Raw genomic sequence first — 26,435 nt, 5'->3', positions numbered from 1 at the left:
GGCCTCGTCAGTCCCTGATTGAAGGGCTGGGGGCGTGGCCTGGGCGGGGCGTGGGTCAAAAGGGCTTCCGAGAAGCTTTGCCGGATGCCTGCTTGGCTTGCGCTGCATTGGTGTGTGAGACGATGCGGAAGGTGGTACTGATCACCGGGGCTAGCAGGTAAGGTCTTTGGTTGCCTGTCGGCTGGGCGGGGGTCTGAGGGAACAGGAAGTATCGCGCCGCGATGACTCGCCCCTGACCGTCCCGGGAGCTCCCTTCTCTTACCTTGCCTCTGTGGGGACTCTGACTGAGACCCTGTCCCATTCTCTCCTGGGTCCTCCACTGCATGGGATACCAGGCGTTCCGGCCTCTTGAAGTGCTCAGTATCTGGTGCTTTGCATTAAATATGACAGCAGAAAGAAAATAGAACGCCACTAAGACATGCGTGTTTCTGTGATGATCCTGTTCATATCCAGGAAAACGGCGCTTCCCACGCAGACCTCGCCCCCTTCCGACTTTCCCATCACTTTTTACCATCAGTGCCTGGGCATTTTGCCTGTGACCAGGTGGCTGTATCACTCCAGGTGTTTTATCTGTGCAGGACTTCCGACCCTAGATAAATTTCAAGGTCCATGAACATTAGAACAGTGGGGGGAGAAAATCACATTCCATGTGCAGATCTAAAAATGTAGTATATTTCTCCAGGAACTCAGAGAAAAGGAACTTTTTCCTGTTAAGGCATGGAAGAAGTGCAAGTAACCATTACTGCCAGTGAGTGATTACTCCAAGGTTGGTCATTTGCATTTCAGTGAAAAAGTGTGTGGAGGATGAAACTAACCAAACCACATTCGTTGTTGTTGCTTTTGGAGTTTTGAGGGAATTAAGACTGAAGCTATGTTAAATGGTATTTAAAATTAGTTCGAAATTATGTCTGAGCTGGTTACAAACCCAACACAATGTCCATGAGGATGTGGGTTCAGTTCTGGTCAGTGGGTTAAGGATCCTGCTGAGGCTTGGACAGAAGATGTGGCTCAGATCCACTGTTGCCCTGGCTGTGGCATAGGCCTGCAGCTGCATCTCCCATTCAACCCTTAGCCTGGGAACTTCCATATGCCACAGGTGTGGCCATAAAAAAAAAAAAAAAAAAAGTAAATACATAAAATTAGTTTATTTTTACTTATCTAGCCACTTCCATGTTAACTAAGCCAAACCTGGTAGGTGTCTGTGATGTACAGAATTTTAGTGTGTCTTCTCTCTTGAGTGATCTTAACACCTGGTATGGTGCTTCCTATGTTGAAGTTGCTCAAATAAGTCAGAATTGATTTTGTGTGTTTGCTTCATTTGTATATATTATGTGTAAATATACACTTATAGTAAAGGCCTGTTCTTAAATGAGAGTGAATAAAAATATATTTGATCCTCTGTTTGGAGGGCCAACTGATTGCTGATGGTGCTAGGCCCTTTGCCTGGATCAGCTTACGTTTTGGAAGAAAACTCATTTACTCAGGTTTCCATTGCCATAAGCCAGCCTGGTCTGACTGCTATCCCCATCTACTGTGTGGTTTCACAATGCTCTTTCTGAAGTGGGTAATTTGTTTTTGACACAAGTGCTCATCCCTGCTTCTCCTTCCCGGTACCTATCTTCTATTTCCTCTTTTTCTGTTCTACTTAATCATGTAGAATTCTTTCTCTTCCTGTTGGTTATTCAGTCATAGTAATTGAGAGGGACTTGTACCCCCTGCCATGTTACATATACCTCTTTCTGAAAGATTCATCCATTCCTTATCAGGAATTCCTAGTGCTCCTGATAGTGGCAATGCTACCAACAGATAGTAGGGCCCTTGTCCTTGAGGAACCTAGACAGCAAAGTAAAACATGCACACAGGAAACTTATAATAAGATGCTCTTTTCACTATTTGCTGGTAATGTACTGAATCACTTTTATGAGTGTCATAATCATTGTAAAATGAAAACCACTGGTGAAATAAACTCTGTCTTAAAAGAAATGCTAAAAGGATAGCTCTCATTTGCAGTCCAGCTATTTGCATTGTCGAGCTTTTGTGGAATGAGAAAAACACATACTGGACATTGTCCTGAGCAAGTGAGTATTAGAGGTGGGGGGGGGGTTCCTCCCTTCTTTACATTATTTTTGAGTCCTTTCTGTCTACCCTGGGCTCCTGATGGGAGCCCAGGTTGACAAAATCTGCCTTTTGAGCCAGAGAGAAATGCCTCTATTTGGCACCATCTCAATTAATGCATATTCTGTAATTGAATTGTCCTCTCAGTGGCGTTGGCCTAGCCCTCTGCAGGCGGTTGCTGAAGGAAGACGATGGACTTCACCTGTGCTTGGCCTGCAGGAATTTGAGTAAAGCGGAGGCTGTCCGTGCTTCTCTGCTTGCCTCCCACCCTGACGCCGAGGTCACCACTGTGCAAGTGGATGTCAGCAGCTTGTCATCGGTGTTCCGGGCCTCCAAAGAGCTCAAGGAAAGGTATGCCTCTTGCTGTCAAATTTTCTCTCACATGATTGGGCAACACAACTGCTCATGGAATAAGGACAGGAAAATCTAAAAAGAAATAGGTGAGTTGTAAGAAGTTACACTGAGAAAATCTGTATAGAGTGACCCGTTATATCTCGGTACCACATTTTCATTCTCAATCATAATTTTGACCAGTCCATTAAGATTAATTTGTGAGTACACTTTGACCTGTGGTCAATTGTGAAGGCATATGTTGGTGTAATTCCTTTGATGTTTGAATGCACTTTTTGCACCTTTCTCTCACATGAGAACTTCATTAAGAAGGTAGGGCAGATACCAGTAAGTGAAGAAACTTCCCCAGACTAATAAAAATTTGTCCATTCCCAGACGGTAATTGGCATATAATAAGCATTTGATAAATATTTAGTGTATGAGAGAATAGAGGCTTTAGATGTATAACTTCCCAGAAAGTGTACAATAAATTGCATAGAGGTGCATAATGCATTTTTTTGGAGAGAGGGATGGCATGCTTTCTTTTTTTAATTCTAAGAGGAATTGAATGATCAAAAAAATAAAACCCCTGTGTTAGTCCATGCTGAGCCCTAGCAATATCTGAAATAATTAATAATTTAATTGAATTAATGAATTATTAAGTAAATTTTTCTAATTGAGGCCCCGAGGGAGCAAGAGCTGCTTTATTTTTTTAGACAATGAAATGAAGTTCACTGTAAATAAGGAAGGCTTTCTTGGTAAAAGCGTTGGCTGAGAATAATAGTTTGCATTTTATTTGACTATTGATAGCCATTTACATTACGCTTTTAAGATGTACAAGTTACAAAATGAAACCAGTTTTCTTCACCCCAGTTCTCTTAGCAGCTTTAGCCCTTTGTAAATATGGTTTCTCCCTCCTCTGCTGCTGAGCTCCTAGAATTTTCTGCCACATTACCTTCCTAAAAACTGAGATATTCTAGGTTCCACATTTACTTTTCCATAATGTGTCTCCAAGTCTGTGAAACTGTATAGTTACTACCCCTACTAAGTTAAAAACCCTCAAGTCAGAAGTCATGAATTTCAAGTCATGTTTGCAGTCTTTCTCTCCCAAAACCTCAACCAGTTGCCTCTCTCATCTGTTTTGTATCAATTAAGCTACATTTGCTTATTTACAGAAAAGAACCTTCATCCTCTGTTAGTAGTAGCCTATTTCAATACACTTGACTTTTGAGATTTTAAGTTGTAACATTCATAGTATTGACTGTTCTCAATTGCCTTCAAAGGTTCAAGATATTTAGTGGTCATAGTTTTAGTAATTTAGTATTTGGTAAGCTATTTAGTAATTTCGCCAAAATTTAAGACAGCAAGGCTGTGGGATGAGAGGGAACATTAAGACAATAAGTGAGTTGTGCCAGCTGTGTGTAGCATTTAAGTACAGGTATGATGTGTTTATTTAAATCCCCAAAACAGCTTTCTGTGAGATGAGTGATATTATCCAAATTTAGGAAATGATGGTGATGGTGACAGTCACAAAGTTGGGAATATGGGACAGTGTCCAGATAGACCTCTTGCTTGTATGAAGGATCTCCTACACTTAATGGCCCATATAGATATCTTTGATTATTGACCTGGAGTTAGAGCTGGAGAGAGCTTGAGAAGGATCCCTTCCAGTTGGCTAAAGCAGCATCATTCCTAACACCTGGTCTTTCCACCTATGATACTCTATTAGCTATGTGCAGATGGAAACTAATAATAGTGGTTCTCTTTTATCCAGAATAGAGTAATTGTGTCAATCATTAATGTTTGCTGCAGGAGTAGTAAGTATGCCACTTTACTGCAAGCAGACCTCAATTTGGAAATTTGCAATTTCCACTCTTGGTTAAATATTTCTTCTCTATTCCCAGCAAACTTTGTTAATATACTTAGATGAAAGTTTGCAGATTTGGTAATGGTATAACCAGCAGTAGATGGACCTGCGCTGATTTTGTGGCACTTACATGGATAACCTGATGGTATCAATGTAAGCATTTATAATTAGGGTCATGTGGCTGTTGATCACTTACAGGATGATCAAGAAACATATGTGATCTGTATTGGTGAGCAGATATGATTCTAAGATGCCAACTTTAGTAGCTATGGCCTGTATTGTCCTGGGCTATACAGAGGACACAGAGATAATGTGCTGCATAGAATTTTAGGAGATGTTTTGAATGTTCATGTTGTCTATAAGTATTATGAGAGCAGGTTTTACTTGTCTTGAAACCAATTTAAAAAGAATACAATTAGATTAAGGCTTATGTTGGTGAAAAAGCTTTCTCCAGTCAGCATCTCACAATCTCTCCGTAATAGGTCATTCTAGAGGAAGGCTATTGCAAGTGCCTTATCCCCATTCAGCTTCAGTAATCTCATTGTATTCTTGTAAGCCTTCATCATTTAATGACTCAGAGCACCTGGCCATGAGCAAGGAAAAGTTTCCACATGAATCTAATGCTTAAGTAGATACCTTGGCGTTCAGGTTTCAGCTTGGATGGATCAGATTGGGTAAATAGTGAGGGAAGAAGTGAATTAAAAGAAAAAGCAAAAAACTTTCTAAGACCGGGAGGGTGGGTTTAATAGAAAGTTGCCACATTGCTTTATTAGGAGAACTAAACTGGAAGGAGCATTGATTAGAGAAGGTTTGACTTCAAAGTCCATGGCAGCTCTCCAAATTCTGTTTGAAGCCACAATAAAAAAAGGAATACTCAAATATTTACCATTGCTAAAGAAAAACTGTTGAGAAAGTGACACTGAGGCTTTAGCTTTCTATGCTTTTAGGTTTAGAAAATACTTTCTGTCCTTCCTTGGCCTCCTTTATTCTAGTTGCTCTAGAGATAACACTCTTTTCTTGGTTTTGTTCACAGGTTTCAGAGATTAGACTATGTATATCTGAATGCTGGGATCATGCCTAATCCACAGCTAAATATAAAAGCACTTTTCTGTAGCCTGTTTTCAAGGTAATTTCCATCTTCTAGATGAACTGGGAGGAAGGTGTTTCTTTTTCTGCCCAGTTTTGCCCTCAGTAGGTTCAGTTGAGGGGATGAGAAGGCATTGAGAAGAATGAGGGCAAAAAGGACATGTGCAGCCCTGTCACAAAAGAAAAGTTTTCATCTTTGTGCAGAATGTTGCAAGTCATGATTCTTATGGTGTTCTAGGTCCCCAGAACATTCCAAATGCTTGACTGTTTAAAAGGTCTGCCTGAATGTGGCTATTAGAGAAATCATTTCAGAACTAGGCAGAGACGTCAGTGAGACCCAGGAAGGTGACTTTAAAAGCATTTCCCAGCTGTATGGCAGGTGGTCTGACCATAGGCTGGGGAAATGTATAGAACTAAAGACCTTTCTGGAAGATTCTCAATACATGTTAGTACAGCGGCTTCTAAAAATGTTTACCCACATCCTACAGTAAGAAATAGATTTTATTTTGTGGCCCAGCATATTTATTCCTAAATAGATATTCTCACACTTATCCCATGCTACTTATTGCACTGCTCTTTTGTTTTACTTTGCCATTCAACACACACTCCTACACACAAAATCCCACACTGGTCTTGACCTACTACATTGATCTCAGAGCAAACCACTGTATTAGTATATTCAATGCTTCAAGAATTCCCAGTGATAAAACAGTAATAAAAATTATTATAAAAATAATTTTTTGTTTAAACAAAAATAAATATTTTGTTCATCAGTTAAACACCAGTTTGTGCAGGGGATGACTTTTTCTTTTTGGCATAGCTGTTAATGCCCCAGAGAAGTTTACCTGTAACCTGATTAGGAAAGAGGTGGAGACAGTTTTTGCACAAGGTTTTTGAGAGACTCAGTTTCCTTTAGGTAGTATGAGCTTAGTATGGAAGGACTTCTGTGAATTGGGGGTAAGAAAGCATTTTTGCATTTGATTTAGTACTCGCATTAAACCATGCTGAGAAATAGGAATTTTTGTTCCTGTTATTCTAGAATTAAGGAAAATATAGTGTTGGGGAGGGAGAGGGCAGGAAAGGGTGTCTCTTTAGTATCTTCCCTTAAAGAAGCTTTAAAAAGTGATGCAATTGTCTTCTGCTGTTTCAGAAAAGCGATTCATGTGTTCTCCACAGCTGAAGGACTGTTGACCCAGAATGACAAGATCACTGCTGATGGGCTCCAGGAGGTGTTTGAAACCAATATCTTTGGCCACTTTATCCTGGTAAAAAGGCTTTGGGCTTAATAAGCCAACACTTAGTGCTATGATCCTAAACACTTGTTAAGCTCATTAGTTTATGGCTAATGTTCAATCTTGAGTTTAAGTAGGGTGATCACTCTACCTGTTGAAACCATTGCTTCCCTAAAGCAGTCTATTGATGTATTTTTTTTTTTTTTTCTTTTGACATCAGCTTTAGAGAGCAGAGAGAAAGTAAGAAATGAACACTCAAATGCCATCAGAAACAATGTACGGAACTGCACCAGTGTTGTTCTAAATGGTCTTTGAAACTGGGCTTGGTATCAGATAGGATGGGGGAATAATAGGTGAGCCATTAGTAAACAGTACCACACAGTTAATCTTTTACTGTTTTGATTTGTGATTTCTTAGGCATCCGGACTTGTGTGTTACAATCCCAGACACATATAAAGTTAAGCAAGGGATGTATCTATGCTGTTCTGTGCTTTTGCCTCAGGATTAATCTTGCAGGACAGCTTTACCATCTAGACTTGAGTAATGCCTGGGTCTGTTGCCAGTTGTTTATTTGTAACTCCTTGGTGTGGGAAGAACTCCTGATGCTGGGTTTGGCTGCACAGAACTTTTATATTCACAATTGCTTTTTTTCATATTAAGCCTAATTTCCCTCAAAATTGGACCTCCTGTGGACTAGCTTGTATATACAGTAATTGAAGATAGATGCCAACTTTGGAATATTATAAAACCACTAGAAGAAATAAGATAACTATTTTGCAATTACATGGGGCAGCCTCCAGTATTTTATTATTGAGACAAAACAGCAGGTTGTAATTTGTATGGTGTGATCTCATTTGTATAAACAAACAGAAAAAAATATGTATCTTTACACACTGTGTATACATGTATATACTATTTCTAGAATGATACCAATGAAGTTTGGAACAGTGGTTGCCTTTGATGAACCAGGTGCCAGGGATATCAGGAATGAGTGGGGGATTCATGTTTCATTCTATATCTTTTAGGGCTTTAAAAAAATGAGATATTACCTTTGTGACAAAAGTTAATTTTTTTAAAATGTAGTCAGGATGGGCTTGAGAGCTGATCATGTTTTATAACTCTACAGAGATCCATTATCTAACATTTCCTTTATCTTTTTATAATCCTCTCCTTTTTCTTTACCCTCTTTGAATTATTAAATTAATTGGCAATGATAGAGGATAAGTTAATTGTTGGTATTAATAGTCTGTTAATTTTTTGATGAATCTAGTATTTATAAAATCAAGTTGTTAAGAAAATCTAGTATTTGGGTAATCTGGCTTGGGGGAAAAGCAGAGGAGAGTTGTGGTCATGGGCACAATTATAACAGGCGTCCTGGTGATGTGACTTATTCTTGTGTATCCTTATATAGGCAGGCATATCAGCAGGGGTTTGGGGATCAAATTATCAAGTAAAATAATAGGAAGGTTTATGATACCTTCTGCTCTCCCCAGATTAGTTTTCAGAATCTTACCACTTTTTAGGGAACACAACTTGGATTCTAGGCACAGGTGTAAATGTATTATGTAATGGATCTTTCTCCTGTTTGGTTATGTATAAAGTGACCAAGCTTTTAGAGCTGTTAAAAGACCAGAGACAATCTCTGTAATACTCAAGGCCCTGTGCAGTAGTACAGCCATGGAACCAGGTGGCTGGTTGAGCATGATTTAATCTTGTGTTTATGAGTTCTCTTGACTGCATTTGACGTAAATGTTCATTGCCCATCTGAAAGTTTTCCTTAGTTTTAAGATAGTTTTAGATTTATGGAATTATTGCAAAGAGAGTTTCTGCATACATTATGCCAGTTTCCTCTATTATTAACATCTTACATTGGTGTGGTACATTTGTCACAATTGGTAGACCAATATTGATACGTTACTGTTAACGAAAGTCCATACTTGACTCAGATTTCGTCTGTTTTGTGTAATGTCCTTTTTTAGTTCTAGCATCCCATCTAGGATACCACATTGTGTTTAGTAGTCACATCTCTTTAGGCTCTTCTTGATTGTGATAGTTTCTCACACTTTCCTTGCTTTTGATGATCTTGACAGCCTTGGGATTATTGCTCAAGTATTGTATAGACAGCTGCTCAGTTGGGATCTGTCTGTTTTCTCATGGTTAGGCTTGAGAAAAGTGTTTAGTGGAGATAGGCTTAAGAAAAATGTTTTGTGGAGATAAAGTGCCATTCTTATCACCCTCCTATCAAGAGCACATACTGTTAATATGACTTAGTATTGATGTTACCTTGATCCTGACTTGATGTAGTACTTATCAAGTTTTTCCATTGTAAAGTTACTTGCTTTCTTTCTCCCTTTACATTCTGTACTTTTTGGAAGAGAGTTACTTATGTGTGGCACACATGTAAGTGGCTGTACTTGACCTCCTTAAGGGTGGAGTAGGTATATAAATTATTTGGAATTTTTGTGCAAGGGAGATTTGTCTATTTTCCTCTATTTACTTCTTTTATCAGTTAATTATACCTCAGTAAAAGCTGAAAAGAATCATTTGTTATATCCATGTGGACTCATGGATGTGTATTTTCTACTTTGAATTATAGGTACTTCTTTATTTTCCTGCTCAGGTTTGGGCCATTGGGAGCTCTTTTGGTTGGAACTTCTGTATCTTTGACATACCATCATCATTATGGCTTTCTGTTTTTGTTGTGAGCATGTCCTTTCTGTCACCACAGGATGTTTCAGGCTTATCTTGTATATTTCTTGTCCTAGTCCTAGAATCAGCCATTTCGCTAAGGAAATCTGATTCCTTCTATTGGAGAATGGCATAAGAAAACAAGATCTGAGTGCTTATTGATGTTCAGATTACATTTGCTTTTATATCTTCTCAGCTAACAGAGCAAGGACATATCTATGTGCATACTAACCCATTTATCTATAAATAATCTATAAATATTTTATATTTAACCATCTGTATTTCTATTAAGCAAAACATGGGTTCAAGCTGATACCTCTAACTCAAGTCCCTTACCACAGGGATCAGTCTAGTCTCCTTCCCTTGCTTTCCTGTAATGCCCCATTCCAACAGTGACCCACCTGTTCAGTTCTAGTTTACATTTATAGTGGTTTCAAAATTGTTATCCCGGGAGCTCCTGGGTGGCTTAGGAGTTAAGGATTTGGTGTTGTTACTGCTATAGCTTGGGTTCAGTCACTGGCCTGGAAACTTCTGCATGCCAAAGTTTGGCACAGCCAAAAAAAAAAAAAAGAAGGAAAGAAATGCTTAAAAAAAAATGTTATCCTGTCCCCCTCCCCAAATATATTTTAGTACACTTTTTGGTCCTTTTTTTTCTTCCCTCATTCAGATTCGGGAACTGGAATCTCTTCTGTGCCACAGTGACAGTCCATCTCAGCTCATTTGGACATCATCCCGCAATGCAAGGAAATCTAATTTCAGCCTTGAGGACATCCAGCACAGCAAAGGCCAGGAGCCCTACAGCTCTTCCAAATATGCTATAGACCTTCTGAGTGTGGCTTTGAACCGGAAATTTAACCAGCGGGTGAGGCCTGTCTCAGTGATATGGAAATGGCAGGGCAGTGATATCTGAACTGCAGTGGATTCCCTAGTAACATGGCTGGCATTCTGTTAACTATTGTAGTTTAGAATATGAAGTACTGTTTCTGGAGCAGGATTGCTATGAGGACAAGACAGGACATGACTAAGATTGATAGTTGTGTCTAGGAAAGTTTTAGGGAAGAGATAATTGTCTCTTGACCTTTTAGGTGTTTTGCAGGGGGCTTCATTCACTATTCTGTAGCTCTTCAGGAACTATAATTTATACAACAGAATGACACTATTAATAATATCAATAGCTACTAGAAAGCACTTGCTATATTTTAGGTGCTGTACTTTTTCATCTGAGTACCTCATTTAATACCTTTCCCATCACAGCGAGTTAGGTCTGAGTATTTTAATTTTCATACAAGGACACTAAAGTTTGGAGCCATTAAGTCCTTTACCCAGAAGCGACACAGCTAGTAAATGGTAGAGCTTGGAGTTGAGCCCAAAGCTGTATGACTTTATAGCTTGGACTTTTTCCTAAGCCATGCTGCCACCCAGTGTTTAGTGTATCAGATGTTATAGGACAGTCAGTAGTTATTTCTAACTACTAGCCTTCTGGATAGTAACTTTTTTTTTTTTTTTTTCAGGGCCGCACCTGCGGCATATGGAGGTTCTCAGGCTAGGGATCAAATTGGAGCTACATCTGCTGGCCTATGCTGCAGCCACGGCAACACCAGATCTGAGCTGCACCTGACGTACACTACAGCTCATGGCAACACCAGATCTTTAACCCACTGAGAGGGGGCCAGGGATTGAACCTGTGTCCTCATGGATGCTAGTCATATTTGCTTCCACTGAGCCATGGTGGGAACTCCTGGATAGTGGATCCTGGTCTCTGTGAGGACCCTGGGTTTAGAGAGCAGCCCTTGTCAGTCATGCTGGCTCCTTGTGGCCTCTGTGTTCTGGAACTCACTGCTTCTTTGTATGTCTCTCTTGCCCAGGTCTAAAATCTTAACTGCAAATTCTAGTCTTTCCCATGGGTATTTCCCTTTGTTTGCTTTGACTGTGCTGTTTGAATGTGGGACTGGGGAGACATTTAATTCCACTAATATTTATAAAAGACTTACCATGTTTTGGGTACTGCCCCAGGCCTAGAAATGAGGAGGAAGAAAAAATAAAAAAAGACAGTGAAGAAGCTCTCTGTCCTTAAGGGAACTTCTTTGATCATGCATTAGATACAAAAATCTAAGCCTTATGTGGTCTAGACCTGATTTATTCTGAAACGGAGACTTTTACCTGATGGAATTCTTGCTTCGGAGATCTGGCTCTTGAAATTAAGCCTCTTAGTGAAGAGGATGGTGTAAAAGTAGAAGCTAAGAGCATATTCTCTAGAACTGCATTTGAATCCTGGCTCTATCACCAGCTTTGTAATCTTGGACAAAGTATTTCATCTCCTTGCACTTCATTTTTCTCATCTGAAAAACAAGGATAATAAGAGTGCTTGCCTCATAGATTTGTTGGGAGGATTGAATGACAGGATTGGTGTGAAGCAGTCCCAGTGGTGCTTCATGCGCAAAATATGCATGTGTGTGCAAGTGTCTGCACACTTGTGGGTGTGAGTAGGTGGGGGTGTGTGTGCTTATGTTCATATATAGGTGCATGAGTGCGCATATCCACATGCATATGTGTGGGTTTTGTGGGCGTGCATGTGTGTGAATGTGATTGTATATGTGGCAGGTATGTGTGGGTGTAGATGTCTATGGGCCTGTGGCCATGTGATCTGCAAATGTGTGCGCGTGTGTGTGTTGGCTGTTATTATTACTGTTGTTATTTGAACCCAGTGTGTTGGTCCCATTGTGAGCCTCCTTCTGAGGTTTCTTGAGATGTTTAAAAATGTGTCAAACTGCTTGCCCTCTGGAAGCTGCCTTTTAAGGGGAAGGCCAGAGTGGATTAGCTTCTCTTTTCATAAAAAGCTCTGAGAATTTTCCTCATCTTGATTGTCAAGAGAGTTTTGGGAATTTTACCTTTTATAAAAAAGGGAGACTTAGCTAATGCTGCTGCCTCCTAACATCTGTGTGGTTGGTTCACAGCCCCTTGTTTTTTTTTTTTCTCCTTGAAAAAAAGAAGAGCCAAGTAGCTAAGAAAGAACTCCATCCCTTTGAGGCCTTGTATTACTGGAAATGTTTCCGGTCCACACAGGCTGCCTGACAGACTCTAGCCAGCCATGAATGACCCCTCCCAGCCATAGTCTTGTGGGAATATTCAGGGTCATCACACTCAACCCCTAGGATTAAACATGTGCAGGGACTGTAGTCTTGGATAAGACGGCCTCCTTGTTTGTGTTTGGTTGTTGTTGTTGCTTAATGTCAGAAAGCCATACATATTGGAAGCCCTGGATTTTACTTCACAGATGTTTTCATTTAGAGCTGAATAGGCCCTATCTCTTCCTGGCTGCTTCCCAGAATTAGAAATTTTCCTTAGCTATCTTTGGGGCAAAACATTCTCGGGGGTAGTTTTCGGTATCTGAGGCTCCTGACATTTTTCAGAGGGCTGTTGGTAAATCAAGGGGACTCTTGGGGGCTGGATTATCCATGCAAGGTACCGCCAGGCCCCCGCAGCACTGGAAAAAGGAAGGAGAGCTGCCCACTGCCCGCCTCTGATGCTCAGGGTGCTTTCGGTCCACTGAACTGTCTCTGTCACACTGGCACTTTCTTTTTTTTTGTTTGTTTTTTAGGGCTGCACCTGGGGACAATGGAAGTTTGCAGGCTAGGGGTTGAATCAGAGCTGCAGCTGCCAGCCTACACCACAGCCACTCTGAGCCACCTCTGCAACCTACACCACAGCTCACAGTAACACCGGATCCTTAACCCACTGAGCGAGGCCAGGGATCAAACCCGCATCCTCATGGATACTTGGGTTCATAACCCACTGAGCCACAATGGGAACTCCCCATTATTTTTGGCACTTTCTATCTTTTGTTTAAAGGAAAAAATAAGATTAAAGGTGATAAAAATGTGAATTAAAATGGTCCATATCAAACTAAGGTAAACTGTAGTAAAAATTTAAACCAAATAAACTAGTAAAACAAATCCCAGTGGCGCCAAGGATTGCTAAAGACTACCCAGGTCCCTTTCTAACTGCTGTGTGCTCTGTGTTAACTGGGCCTCTCTTCAGAGAACAGATCTCTCTAAAATGAGGAATCCTAGGTTAAGGGCCCTAGAGATCTTCAGTTGGAGGAGGTCTTTGTGGAACCACATAGCCCTTTGTTTCTCTCTGATGCCAGGAGCTCCCACCTCAAGCTAGAGTGATGGGCCTTACGTTCCTGTAGGGAAACAAACACACATGAGGTTTTACTGTATTGACTAGATCACACTCTTCTTTCAGGCAAAGATTGTACTGTGTATGTCTTTTTTATTATTATTTTAAAAATCTCAACTGCTTGTTTTGATTGGTTGACTGAGCTTCAATTAAGTCAATAACATGGAAAAGTCAGGTAACTGGTTTCAAGCTTGGCTGTTCTTTTTATTGTAAGTGTCATGAGAATAGAGACATTTTCTTAGACTTGTGCATCCTGTATGCCTCTTATAATGAGTTCTCATGATTCTTAAACTGAAATGGTATAACCAGCTTCAAGGACAACTTAAAGCCTAAATCCTTGATGCCGTAGATTCCTGGCTTATTTGTGTATCTCCTTTATTAACTAGCATGTAAGTGGATTTGGTCAATGTGTATTGAATTAAAATTGATTGCTACCCCTCTCTCTGCTCCCAGGGTTTATATTCCAGTGTGGTGTGTCCAGGGACCATGTTGACCAACTTGACATATGGAATTTTATCTCCTTTTATGTGGATGCTGATCATGCCAATGATATGGCTGGTAAGTGGCACCCACGTCTTTTCTTAGTTTACTTTGTCTGTTTAAGTTGGAACCAAAAAGGTCTGTTTAAGGATTGGGAAATGATTTAAGAAATAGAACCTGAAGATGGCACAATACCATTTCACTCAAGGGCTTTAAATTTACCTAATATGTAACCTTTGCTCCTACCATCTGATATTCCCACTGCACCACCGTCTGAGTGTCCACTTTTCTTTAAGGCAATGTTTCTTTGATTATGCACCATAGATCCCAAGAGTTCTATGATTGCATAATTTGGGGAAAGCAGTGTTAAGCAATATTAAATGGGATTTCTCTGAGCTGTTAGTGTGGTCACATGCATGAAAGTTCCCAAGAAGGCTATGATTGTACATTGTATCATAGAATCATGTTTTTGCTTGTTTATTTTATATTTTGAGCATCTTGCAGGACCTGTGTTCCTCTGGCACATACTAGAAATCGCTTTTAGGAAATACCCCTCCCTTGTAGAGCTCAGGAAGAAATATCCCTACATTATGGCAGGCATAGAAAAAAGAAGAGAAGGAAATGTGCTTTCATGTTAAAAGTGGTTGATTTGGAGCGATAGAGATTAAGTGATATTTATTTTTCAAAACGTAAAAAGTACTATGATAAGAAATGCAGGTTTCTTTTTTAACGTATAAGTGAATAATGCTTTCATGACTTGACTCTAAACCACCACAAAATGACTATTGTTTTCTTTTTCTCAGTTGCGCTTTTTTGCAAATGCTTTCACTTTGACACCGTACAATGGAACAGAAGCACTGGTATGTTACTAGAATTTCGGTATCTTGCCTTTACTTCACAGATGTAAACTGTTCACTGGTTTAGAAACAATCTTAACAGAGAAGATAGGAGAACGAGCTCTGAATAATCAAGGTCCTGTTTTGGATGAAGGTAGCCCATAAGGCTGAGTGCTGAGCATTAGGAGTGAACTTTGAAAGTTTAGTATTTTTCATGGTTGTGAGGACAGCACTTAGGTGGAAGCAAGATATGCCTGCAGCCCGAGAAGAACTGGGCAGTAGGATACTGGAGGGGCAGGCAAAATGAGATGCTGGCTGGGTAGTCAGTGTGAGATTTCCCGTGGAGGAGGTATGTTTTGTGGGTCCAGAGTCGAGGCAGCAGAGTCCAGCTCCACTGCCTTATATGAAGGTGTTCTTTCCCCCGTTAATATTAGAGAATCAAGTTGTCACTTTATTAGAAAATGAGTATGTTTCCTTAAATCACACATGGCAAATAGATTACATGTGTTTCCTCATCAGTGTCAGATTACTAACGGATCATAATACTCTTTTCTGTTCTACACAAATGACATCTCTGAATATTATTCAACTCAAGGTCCCCAAGGCTTCCTCTACTAATGGATCAGAATCATCATACAAGATTAAACTTATTTGACCTCTGTGCTTTACCCCATCTGGTTGAAATTCCGTTGTATTAAAGTCAGTTCTTTGTGAGTCTCCCCTCATTCCACTTAGCTCCTTCAGGATTTTTGCTATGCATCTGGAAAACTTGAGAGCCCAGCACTGTAGTGTTCTTACTTAGCAGAGTCTTAAACTATAGCTGAATTGAAATTAACTAAGGAAATCATTAAGGGAATTGGTTTGGCACTCTCGTTTTGGTAAACATTGCAGAAATGTGTTTATTGTAGGGACACAAATTGATAATAGAAGCAAGTACTTTTATTTATTTGTTGTCTGTTATTTTTTCTTGCTTTATTGAGATGTAATTGACCTATAACACTGTGACATACAATGTGTTGAAATGATTGATACTTCGTATTGAAAAATGATTACCACTGTAGGATTAGTTAACATCTCCATCACTTCATGTAATTTTTGTGGTCAGAATGTTTAAGAACATTAAAATCTACTCTCTTAGAAACTTTAAAGTGGCTATTGTGAATAGAGCTGCTATGAACATAGGGGTACATGTATCCTTTTGAATTATAGTTTTGCCTAGATATATGCCCAGGAATGGGATTGCTGGATCATAGGGTAGTTCTATTTTTAGCTTTCTGAGGAAACTCCATACTGTTTTCTATAGTGGTTATAGCAATTTACATTCCCACCACCAGTATAGGAGGGTTCCCTTTTCTCCATGTCCTCTCCAGCATTTGTTATTTGTTGACTTATTAATGATGGCCATTTGGACTGGTGTGAGGTGGTACCTCATTGTAGTTTTGATTTGCATTTCTCTAATAATTAGTGATGTTGAGCATCTTTTCCTGTGCCTACTGGCCATCCGTATGTCTTCTTTGGAGAAATGTCTTTTTAGGTATTCTGTACCTTTTTCAGTTGGGCTTTTTGTTGTTAAGTTGTATGAGTTGTTTGTGTATTTTAGAGGTTTAAGCACTTGTTGGTTACATCATTTGCAACTATTTTCTCTCATTCTTTAGGTTGCCTTTTTTTTTTAATGGTTTCCTTTGCTGTGCAAAAACTTGTAAGTTTGATTAGGGTTAGGGTCCTTTTTTTTTTTTTTTTTTTGGCTTTTTAGGGCCACATGTTTGGAATATGGAAGTTCTCAGGCTAGATAGAGGTTGAATTGGAGCTGCAGCTGCTGGCTACAGCCACAAACACAATGAATAACTAACCCACTGAGCGAGGCCAGGGATCAAACCTGCATTCTCATGGGTACTAGTTGGGTTTATTACCACTGAACCACAGTGGGAACTACCTCCATTTGTTTATTTTTGCTTTTATTTCTTTTGCCTTGGTAAACTGCCCTAAGAAGACACTTGTATGATTAATGTCAGAGAATGTTTTGCCTATATTCTCTTCTAGGAATTTGATGGTGTCATGTCTTATGTTTAAGTTTTTAAGCCATTTTGAGTTTATTTTTGTGCATGGTGTGGGGATGTGTTATAGTTCCATTGATTTACATGCAGCTGTTCAATTTTCCCAGCACCACTTGCTGAAGAGACTTTTTCACATTTTATATTGTTGCCTCCTTTGTCGAAGATTAATTGACTGTAGGTATATGGGTTTATTTCTGGGTTCTCTATTCTGTTCTATTGGTCTGTATGTCTGCTTTGGTACAAGTACCACATTGTTTTGATTATTGTAGCTTTGTAATATTGTCTGAAGTCTGGGAGAGTTATGCTTGTTTTTTTCCCTCAGGATTGCTTGGCAATTCTGGGTCTTTTATGGTTCCATAGAAAGTGTAGGATTATTTGTTCTAGTTCTGTGAAAAATGTCATGGGTAATTTGATAGGAATCACATTAAGTCTGCAGATCACTTTGGGTAATATGGCCATTTTAACAATATTAATTGTTCTAATCCAGGAGCATGGGATATCTTTCTATTTCTTTGAATCTTATTTTGTTTTCATTTTTTAAAGTTTTGTTGAAGATTAGTCGATTTACAATGTCATGATATTTTTTCCTGTACAGCAAAGTGATTCAGTTATACATGTACACATAAATCCTCTTTAATTTCCTTTATTAATGTTTTTTAGTTCTCAGCATATGTCTTCTACCTCCTTGGTCAGGTTTATTCCTAGGGTTTTTTTTTTTTTTTTTTTTTTGTTCTTTTGGTGTGATTTTAAAAGGTATTGTTTTTTGTATTCCTTTTCTAATATTTCATTGTTAGTGTATAGAAATGTAACCAATTTCTGAATGTTAATCTTGTATCCTGCTACTTTGCTGGATTCATTGATCATATCAAGTAATTTTTATGTAGTGTCTTTAGGGTTTTCTATCTATGGTAGATACATATTTTTTAAGAAAATAGATTTTCTTTGAAAGAATATACAAGCTACTAGCAAGAGTTCTTGCTTCTAGAGAGGAGAACTGGGTGGCTGGAAAATTGGGAGAGGAGGAAGATTTTTTTACATCTTTGATTGTTGTATATATGCATATTCATTTATTAATAAAATGCAGTATTACGTCAGTGACCTGCACTTTGCTGGCATGAATTGAGTACCCACTCCAAATAAGCTCCGGTTCACATGCCATGAATTTTAATTTGGAAACTAAGAGACAGCTAAAATATGAGGGCTTTTGGACTTATTTATTTTTTTGTCTTTTTGCTATTTCTTGGGCCGCTCCCACGGCATATGGAGGTTCCCAGGCTAGGGGTCGAATCAGAGCTGTAGCCACCAGCCTACGCCAGACCCACAGCAACGAGGGATCCGAGCCGCGTCTGAGACCTACACCACAGCTCATGGCAACGCCGGACCCTTAACCCACTGAGCAAGGGCGGGGACCGAACCCACAACCTCATGGTTCCTAGTCGGATTCGTTAACCACTGCGCCACGACGGGAACTCCTGGACTTATTTATTTTTAACCATGTTTCAGATCTATTATATTCTCTTTGGCTGTGTTTTCTTTATATCACTTTTTGCTTGTTTTTTTAAGTTTTGTTGAGTTATAGTAGACATATTACATATTTAAGAGGTATCATTAAAAAAGACAAAAAAGTAAAAAAAAAAAAAATAAAATGTATGATTAAGTTTTGGCATACCTAGACACCAGTGAAACCTTTACCACTATCAAGCTGATGAGTATTTCCATCACTTACCTTTACCACTTTTTCTTTTTTGAGTTCTACAAGTTTTATTGTGGTAAAATAAACAATATATCCTATTTAAACAACCCACTGAAATGTCTGTCCTATGGCATCACTTACCATCATTTTTTTAAAATAAAATTTTCAAATTTAATTTTTAAAATAAATTTCTATCCTGTGGTATCATTTGCCATATTTTTTAAAATAAAATTTTAACATTAGTAAGCAGGCTGTCCTACTTCCTTCAAATTATAGTAGTGGTTTGTGAAGGCATTGCAGGTTGCTGATGCTATTTAGGAGGATTTTTAGAATTTCTTTGGGGCTGTGTAAAGTGCTAATTGTAAACCCCTTCCTGCCTCACTCACCTTCAGCAGAAAAGAAGAATCATTGACACCCTCTTCCTTTCCAGGTCTGGCTTTTCCACCAAAAGCCTGAGTCTCTCAATCCTCTGGTGAAATATCTGAGTGCCACCACTGGTTTTGGCAGCAATTACGTAACGTCCAAAAAGGTGAATGCTTCCTTTGTTTTCCTTTGAGCTTGCTGTTGGGCTGATGGACTGGTCCCTGGGTTCCTGAGCAGCCCCACCAGCTGCCCAGCTTCTCTCCCCTCTTTGCTTGCTAGCATCACACTGGCCTGTTTTCATTTCTGTCTGCTCCCTTCTGACTCTGAGCCTTGGCACACCTTCTCTCCTCCTAAGCTGCTCTTACCCTTCTTGTTTCTGCTGATTCATTTCTATCGTTTATCCTTAAGATCTCAGCTTTTCTCTCAGCCTTCTGTGACCTTTTACCTCAGGTCAGGTGCTTCCATGCTAGGCATCTTTGACCTTTTGTGCAAGTTTTGTGTAGTATTCATCCAGGGGTGGGCCCCTTGTCCCAGGATAAGCTCTATGAGGAGGGGGATCACACCCCCTTTCGTAGCACGTTGCCTTGCACATGGAAGGTACTCAAGAAATGTGTCACAAGTTGGATGAAATTTAAGCTTCTCTCTGAGAGAAGTTAGCTTTCCTTTGAGTATTCAGTTCCTCTTGTGACAGTTATTAGAAGAGGCAGGTGATGGAGTTTGAGGAAAAAAATGAGTGCTTCATTTTTTAGACTCTGCGTAATCTTCTTAAATGAAATTAAACAGTTATATATTAGGAAATGAGAAAATTTATTTCGACCCTGTAAGAATTGCTTTTGTTGTATTATTATGAATAAAGTGTATTTTAGCCTCCCATTTTTTTTTTTTTTTACTGCCTAGTATATTGTGAGGAAGCATTGGCATAACAAAATTAGATTGGAGCAAGTAAGTTATAGTCGTAATTGGCAGTGATCTTATCTGTATGTCAGTAGTTTGAGGTCTAAGGGGAAACATGCCCTCTGCTTCCTATAGTATATGTTTACTAAAAATGAACTGATGAACCTACAGTGTTTTCCAAAATATGTTCTGTGGGATACTAGTTCCTTGAGAAGATTTACAAAAAGCAGTTTGTCAGCCAAATGAGTTTGAGAAATGCTTCATATTATATTCCCTTCTTTCAGAGATGTGCACAATGCACTTTAGCCCAGTAAAGGCTTTGAGCAGTTGATGCAATTAAGCAATATTCCTGACATGTTTAATCCTGGTGTTTCTTAAGTTGTTCTTAACTGTATGACCTTTTTTTTTTTTTCCCCTTCAAATTTTATGTAACGCGTAATAACATCCCAAAGAACACACTTTGGGAACTCTCTTGTAAAATAATAAGCTTACTTTTAGGCTGAGTTTATTTAAATTTGCTAAGTATTGATCTTGAGGGAGTGATTTGTTTCCCAAGAGGAGAAAATGTTTAATTTTATACATCAAAGTATTTTATTAGCATTTCCTGGAAATGCGTTACTGAAAGTGTTTTGACCTTTGATTAATTTTGAGAGTCAGCTTTTTGCTCTGTTAAAAAGGCTGGGTTGAACTAAAGAGATCTATAATACCTCTTCCAGTTATGAAATGGAAAAAACTCTAACATGATTGAATATAAATGATATTTCCAAAATGTTATAAAGCTTAGTTTTTAGCCTTTTCGCTTTGTGGGGTTTAAGCTCTTGTTGTATAGTTTAAGCTCTGTATTGGCCTGAAAAGAGACAACACTTTATTTTATGGGAGCTAAACATTTGCCTTTACAAATAGTGTATCAGTTAAAATTAGATTTTGTACAAAATAGATGAATGTAAAATAAGAGTAGATTAAATAAGATAGAAGCTTAGAAGTTCCCGTCGTGGCACAGCGGAAACGAATCTGACTAGGAACCACGAGGTTGCTGGCCCTGGCCTGCTCAGTGGGTTAAGGATCCAGCATTGCCCTGAGCTGTGGTATAGGTCACAGATGAGGCTCGGATCCTGCATTGCTGTGGCTGTGGCGTACACTGGTGGCTACAGCTCTGATTGGACCCCTAGCCTGGGAACCTTCATATGCTTCAGGTGCAGCCCTAAAAGGACAAAGAAAAAAAAAAAAAAGAGCTTAGATTTCTTGCATGTAAAGCATATTGGAGAGAGGAAGCCTTGTGTTATCCTGGCAGCTCTGCAAATTGTCATGTACCCAGGTTCCTTCCACCACCACTCTGTTGTCCCCAAGGTGTGGCCCTCATTCTTATGTCTCAGGGCAGTGGTATGGAAAAAGGGAGATGGAAAGATAGTCCTGGGTAGTACTGCACAACACTTCCACTTACATCTCATTGGCCAGAACATAGCCACATGGTAGGTACCTCTAGCATCAGTGGAGGCTGGATATGAGAAGGGAATTGAGCCCAGCTGAAATCAAATTAGGAGGTAGGCAGCGGTTAGATTTTTTTTTTCCTGTTTTTTAGGGCTGCACTCATGGCACATGGAAGTTCCCATGCCAGGGGTTTAATCAGAGCTGCAGCTGCCAGCCTATGCCATAGCCACAGCAGTGTGGGATCCGAGCAGAGCCTGCAACCTACACCACGGCTCACAGCAACTCCGGATCCTTAATTCACTGAGCAAGGCCAGGGATCAAACCCACATCCTCATGGATACTAGTCAGGTTTGTTATCACTGAGCCACAATGGAAACGCCTAGAAATTTTTTTTAAAACCTCTTGATTTTCCCGTTTTGTCCTTTCTTCTATCACAGGTGTTTAATGTCTTCGGTTATTGGGTACAAAGGAGTTAGGGGAGACAGCAAAGCTCAGGTCTTTGTTGTGCTATTTAAGGGAAACCTCAGTAGGCTTGGTGAGGGGTGGAGTTTGGACTGAGTTAATGTGTCATCAGGATTCCTAACACCTTGTGTGGCTTCAGCCACAGCCCTTTCCAATTAGCCTCCCTTTTTTGGTTCTCTTACATATGTTCAGTGGCTTCCTCTTATTCAAATACTATTTCACTTTTTCTTTCTGGTTATCACTATCTTTGCTTCTTTTCCAGATGGACCTAGATGAAGACACTGCTGAAAAATGTTACCAAAACTTACTGGAACTGGAAAAGCATGTCAGGGTTACCATTAAAAAAACTGATAACCAGAGCTGATGATGAGGCTCTCTGAAACCTTTCATACCATCTGTGGATTCTGGAGCATGTCGGTTTCTACTGAGGGGGATGATACGCATTTGTGGTAAATTATGAACTCTGATAGTCTCTTCCTTCATTTCAGAATCACCTCTCGGGCTGTGCCTGAGGAAAAGATTGATAAAATGTCAGTTATTCTTAAGAATGGTGTCACATTAAAATTGAGTCACCCAATCAAGTATCTGTTTATTTGCTCTGCCACCAGGAGCCCAGACTCCACTTCGTGGGATGAGGTGTAGACTTGACTAATCATCACACAGGCACACACTGGTTCTCATTTTCACCTGCCCCAGCAGGAGGAAGTAGTGCTCACTCTCCGAGTGACAGTCTTAGCCTTGTTCCCTCATGAGCAGCTTTTCAAGGTTTTGTACCTTACTTCTTCCTCCACATGCTGCTTTTAACAATCCTAACACAGATGGCTGTGTAATTAACTGGTCATGCTAACAAAAGCATATATGTTGAATTATCTTTTTCTTATTTTAAAAGTATCTTTTATTGGGCCTGACTTTTAACACCATTTGCAAATTTGTTTATTAGTGACCAACTTGTTTTCATGACCATATTTTAATGGGTGTAATCTTGCAGCAAAAATGATTTACTCAAATTATTTTGATAAAGTTTTCCAAATGAATAATTACTAGTAGGCTGTCTCTTGGTATCAGTAGGGTTGAAAGCGGTTAAGATTTAGTTTACATGATATGGAGACAAAATGCTAAAATGCTTAGAAGTTTTTACACTAAATAGAACCAACACAGCATCTGGAATATAAAAAATACTCTGAATGAGTTAATAAAAGTGAAAAATTATATGTAAGTATATTTTCTGTACATTTTAAAGTATGGGTTTTTGTTCCTAAAGATATTTTAAAATAAGCATTCTGTATATGCAAAATGAGGGCTAAACACTCTCTACTCTCTTGCAGAAAGAAGGGTGAAGTTGGAGAGCTGAAAGCAGAGCTCATTTTTGCTCTTCTGCTCACTCACTGTTAATTTGGAAGAAGCACTTTATTGTGGATCTCAAGCTCCTCATCTGTGAAGTGGAGTAATTATCTTTATGCTTCTTCTGTTCGTGGATATGAAGTGAGCATTAAATGCAATAATATATGTGAATGAAAGAGAACATTTTTTGAGGATGACTATAAAGTTTTTATTAGAGATTAATAAGCCGGAGTGATCATGTCTCATCTGACTGACAGTTGGCTCTCTTTCCCATTTTTTTTTTTTTTTTTTTTTTGTCTTTTTGCCATTTCTTGGGCCACTCCTGTGGCATATGGAGGTTCCCGGGCTAGGGGTCGAATCGGAGCTGCAGCTGCCAGCCTACGCCAGAGCCACAGCAATGCAGGATCCGAGCCACGTCTGCGACCTACACCACAGCTCACGGCAACGCCGGAACCTTGACCCACTGAGCAAGGGCAGGGATCGAACCCTCAACCTCATGGTTCCTAGTCGGATTCGTTAACCACTGCACCACGACGGGAACTCCCCCATTTTTTTTGAAGTGTAGTTGGTTTACAATTTTTGGGTATATAACAAAGTGATTCAGCTGTGTGTGTGTATATATATATATATATATTCTTTTTCAGATTCTTTTCCATTATAGATTATGACAAGATAATGAATCCAGTTCTCTGTTATTTACAGCAGGTCCTTCTGGTTTGTCTATTTATATATATATAGTTGTATTTTATCTCTTAATCCGAAATTCTTTTTATCCCTCCCTCAACTTCCCATTTGATAACCATGAGCCTGTTTTCTATGTCTGAGAGTTTGTTTTATGAATAGGTTCATTTGTATTTTTTTTAAGATTCCACATATAAGTGATATCATATGATGTTTGTCTTTCTCTGACATTTCACTTAGTATGATCATCTCTAGGCCCATCCATGTTACTGAAAATGACATTATCCCATTCTTTTTTATGGCTGAATAATATTCTATTATATATACTACCACTTCTTTATCCATTCATCTATTGATGGACATTTAGCTTTCTATTATAAATAGCACTGCTATGAACATAGTGGTGCATGTATCTTTTCAAGTTAGAGTTTTGTTTGGGTATATGCCCAGGAATGAGATTGTTGGATTATTATATGGCAACTCTACTTTTAGTTCCTTTGAGGAGGTTTATTATGTTTGTTGATATATATTCCCTCTATGCCCACTTTCTGGATGTTGAATTTTATCAAAAACTTTTTGTGCATATATTGAGATAATCATATGATTTTTATTCCTCAATTTGTTAATGAGTTGCATCACATTGAGTCGGAGATATGAAAAACCCTTGTAGCACTAGGATAAATCCCACTTCACCATGGTACATGAGCTTTTAATGTTTTGTTGCATTCAGTTTGCTAGTATTTTGTTGAGGATTTTTGCCTCTATATTCATCGGTTATATTGGCCTGCAATTTTTTATGTGATATCATTGTCTGGTTTTGATATCAAATTAATGGTGGCCTCATAGAATAAGTTTGAAAGTGTTCCTTCCTTTGCAATTTTTTGGAATAGTTTCAGAAAGATAGCTGTTAACTCTGAAATGTTTGGTTGAATTCATCAATGAAGCTCTCTGGTCCTGGACTTTTGTTTGGACTGTTTATATTCTCTATTTTTTCTGGTTCAATTTTGGGAGATTGTACCTAAGAATTTGTCCATTATTTCTAGATTATCCATTTTACTGGCATATATATTTGCTTGTGGCAGTCTCTTATGGTCTTTTGTATTTCTGTGGTGTGGGTTGTAACTTCTTTTTCATTTCTAATTTTATTAAATTTATTCATCCCCCCTTTTTTTGATGAGTCTGGTCTATCAGTTTTGTTTAGCTTCTCAAAGGACCAGCTCTTAGTTTCATTGATTCTTTTTTTATTGTTTTTTTTCTGCCTCTATTTCATTTATTCCTATCATGATCTTTATAATTTCTTTCCTTCTGACTTTGGGTTTTGTTTGTTCTTTCTCTAGTTACTTTAGCTATAAGGTTAGGTGGTTTATTTGATTTTTGTTTGCTGAGGTGAGTTTGTATTGCTGTAAACTTCACTCAGAACTGCTTTTTCTGTATCCTATAGGTTTTGGATTGTTGTTTACATTTTCACTTTTCTCTAGGTATTTTTTAATTTTTGTTTTATTTCTTCATTGATCCATTAGTTATTTAGTAGCATATTATTTAGCCTCCACATGTTTGTGGTTTTTGCAGGTTTCTTGTAGTTGATTTCTAACCTCTGTAGTTGGAAAAAAATATTTGATACAATTTCAGTTTTAAATTTACCAAGGCTTGATTTGTGGCCTAGCATGTGATCTATCCTGGAGAATGTTCCATGTGCACTTGAAAGAAATTGTTTTCAGGTAGAATGCTCAAAAAATATCAAGTCAGTCCATGTAGTCTAATGTGTCATTTAAGGCCTGTGTTTTCTTACTGATATTTCTGTCTTGGATGATCTGTCCATTGATGTAAGTAGGGTGTTGAAATTCTCTGCTATCAATGTGTGACTGTCAATTTCTCCTTTTATGTCTGTCAACATTTGCCTTATACATTGAGGTCCTCCTATGTTGGAATGCATATATATTTGGGTAGTTATATTTATTCTTGGATCAATACCTTCCATCATTATGTAGTTTGCTTCTTTGTCTCATTATTTTAAAGTTTATTTTGCCTGATATAAGTATTGCTACTCTGGCTTTATTTTGATTTCTATTTGTGGAATATCTTCTTCCATCTCCTCACTTTCAATCTGTATATGTTCTAGATTTAAGTGAGTCTACCATAGGCAGCATATATAGGTCTTATTTTTGTTTCCATTCAGGCAGTCTATGTCTCTTGGTTGGAGCATTTGGTCTGTTTACACATAAGGTAAATATCAATGTGTATGTACTTATTGCAATTTTTATTGTTTTGGTAGGTTGTTTTTTCCTTTCTTTTCTCATGTGCTTTGATGACTATCTTTAGTGTTATATTTGAATTCCTTTGTGTGTGTGTATATCTATTACAGGTTTTTGGTTTGTGGTTACCATGAGGTTTGATGTAGCATTGTGTATGCACATATATATGCATGATTGTTTTCAAAGTTGCTGATCTCAGTTTCAAATACGTTGTAAATATCCTGCATTTGTACTACCCTACCCCTCACAATTACTGTTTTTGATATCATGTTTTACATCTAATTGTTTTGTGTATACCTTCACTACTTATTGGGGATACAGATGATTTTACTGCTTTTGTCTTTGAACCTCCTTTGTGTGTGAATGACTTCCTACCTTTACTGTTTTCCTTCCATAATTTTCTTATTTCTAGCTGTGGCCTTTATTTTTCTGCCTAGAGAAATTCCTTTAA

General features: G+C 38.7%; 1 protein-coding gene across 5 annotated transcripts; it reads left to right on the top strand.

Moving 5' to 3' along the window:
* Positions 1 to 22,291, top strand: HSD17B7 (hydroxysteroid (17-beta) dehydrogenase 7). Of its 5 annotated transcripts, none has more exons than XM_005655375.3 (9): positions 15 to 157; positions 2,335 to 2,466; positions 5,346 to 5,438; positions 6,549 to 6,663; positions 9,986 to 10,180; positions 13,954 to 14,058; positions 14,784 to 14,840; positions 18,994 to 19,092; positions 21,973 to 22,291. In XM_005655375.3, the coding sequence occupies exons 1-9, from the start codon at positions 123 to 125 to the stop codon at positions 22,072 to 22,074; spliced, it is 933 nt and encodes a 310-aa protein (XP_005655432.1). In that variant the 5' UTR covers positions 15 to 122; the 3' UTR covers positions 22,075 to 22,291.

This window comes from Sus scrofa, chromosome 4 (assembly GCF_000003025.6).
Source record: "Sus scrofa isolate TJ Tabasco breed Duroc chromosome 4, Sscrofa11.1, whole genome shotgun sequence".
Taxonomy (NCBI): domain Eukaryota; kingdom Metazoa; phylum Chordata; class Mammalia; order Artiodactyla; family Suidae; genus Sus; species Sus scrofa.
The sequence above is the reverse complement of the archived record's forward strand: the minus strand, read 5'-3'. Positions and strand labels throughout refer to the sequence as shown.

What these genes read in the sequence shown, in the direction of transcription:
- HSD17B7 (XM_005655375.3), top strand. Translation starts at nt 123, where the DNA reads ATGCGGAAGGTGGTACTGATCACCGGGGCTAGCAG. An exon ending in TCCAAAGAGCTCAAGGAAAG is followed by an intron (nt 2,467 to 5,345) that starts GTATGCCTCTTG and finishes TTTTGTTCACAG; the next exon opens with GTTTCAGAGATTAGACTATG. An exon ending in ATTACGTAACGTCCAAAAAG is followed by an intron (nt 19,093 to 21,972) that starts GTGAATGCTTCC and finishes CTTCTTTTCCAG; the next exon opens with ATGGACCTAGATGAAGACAC.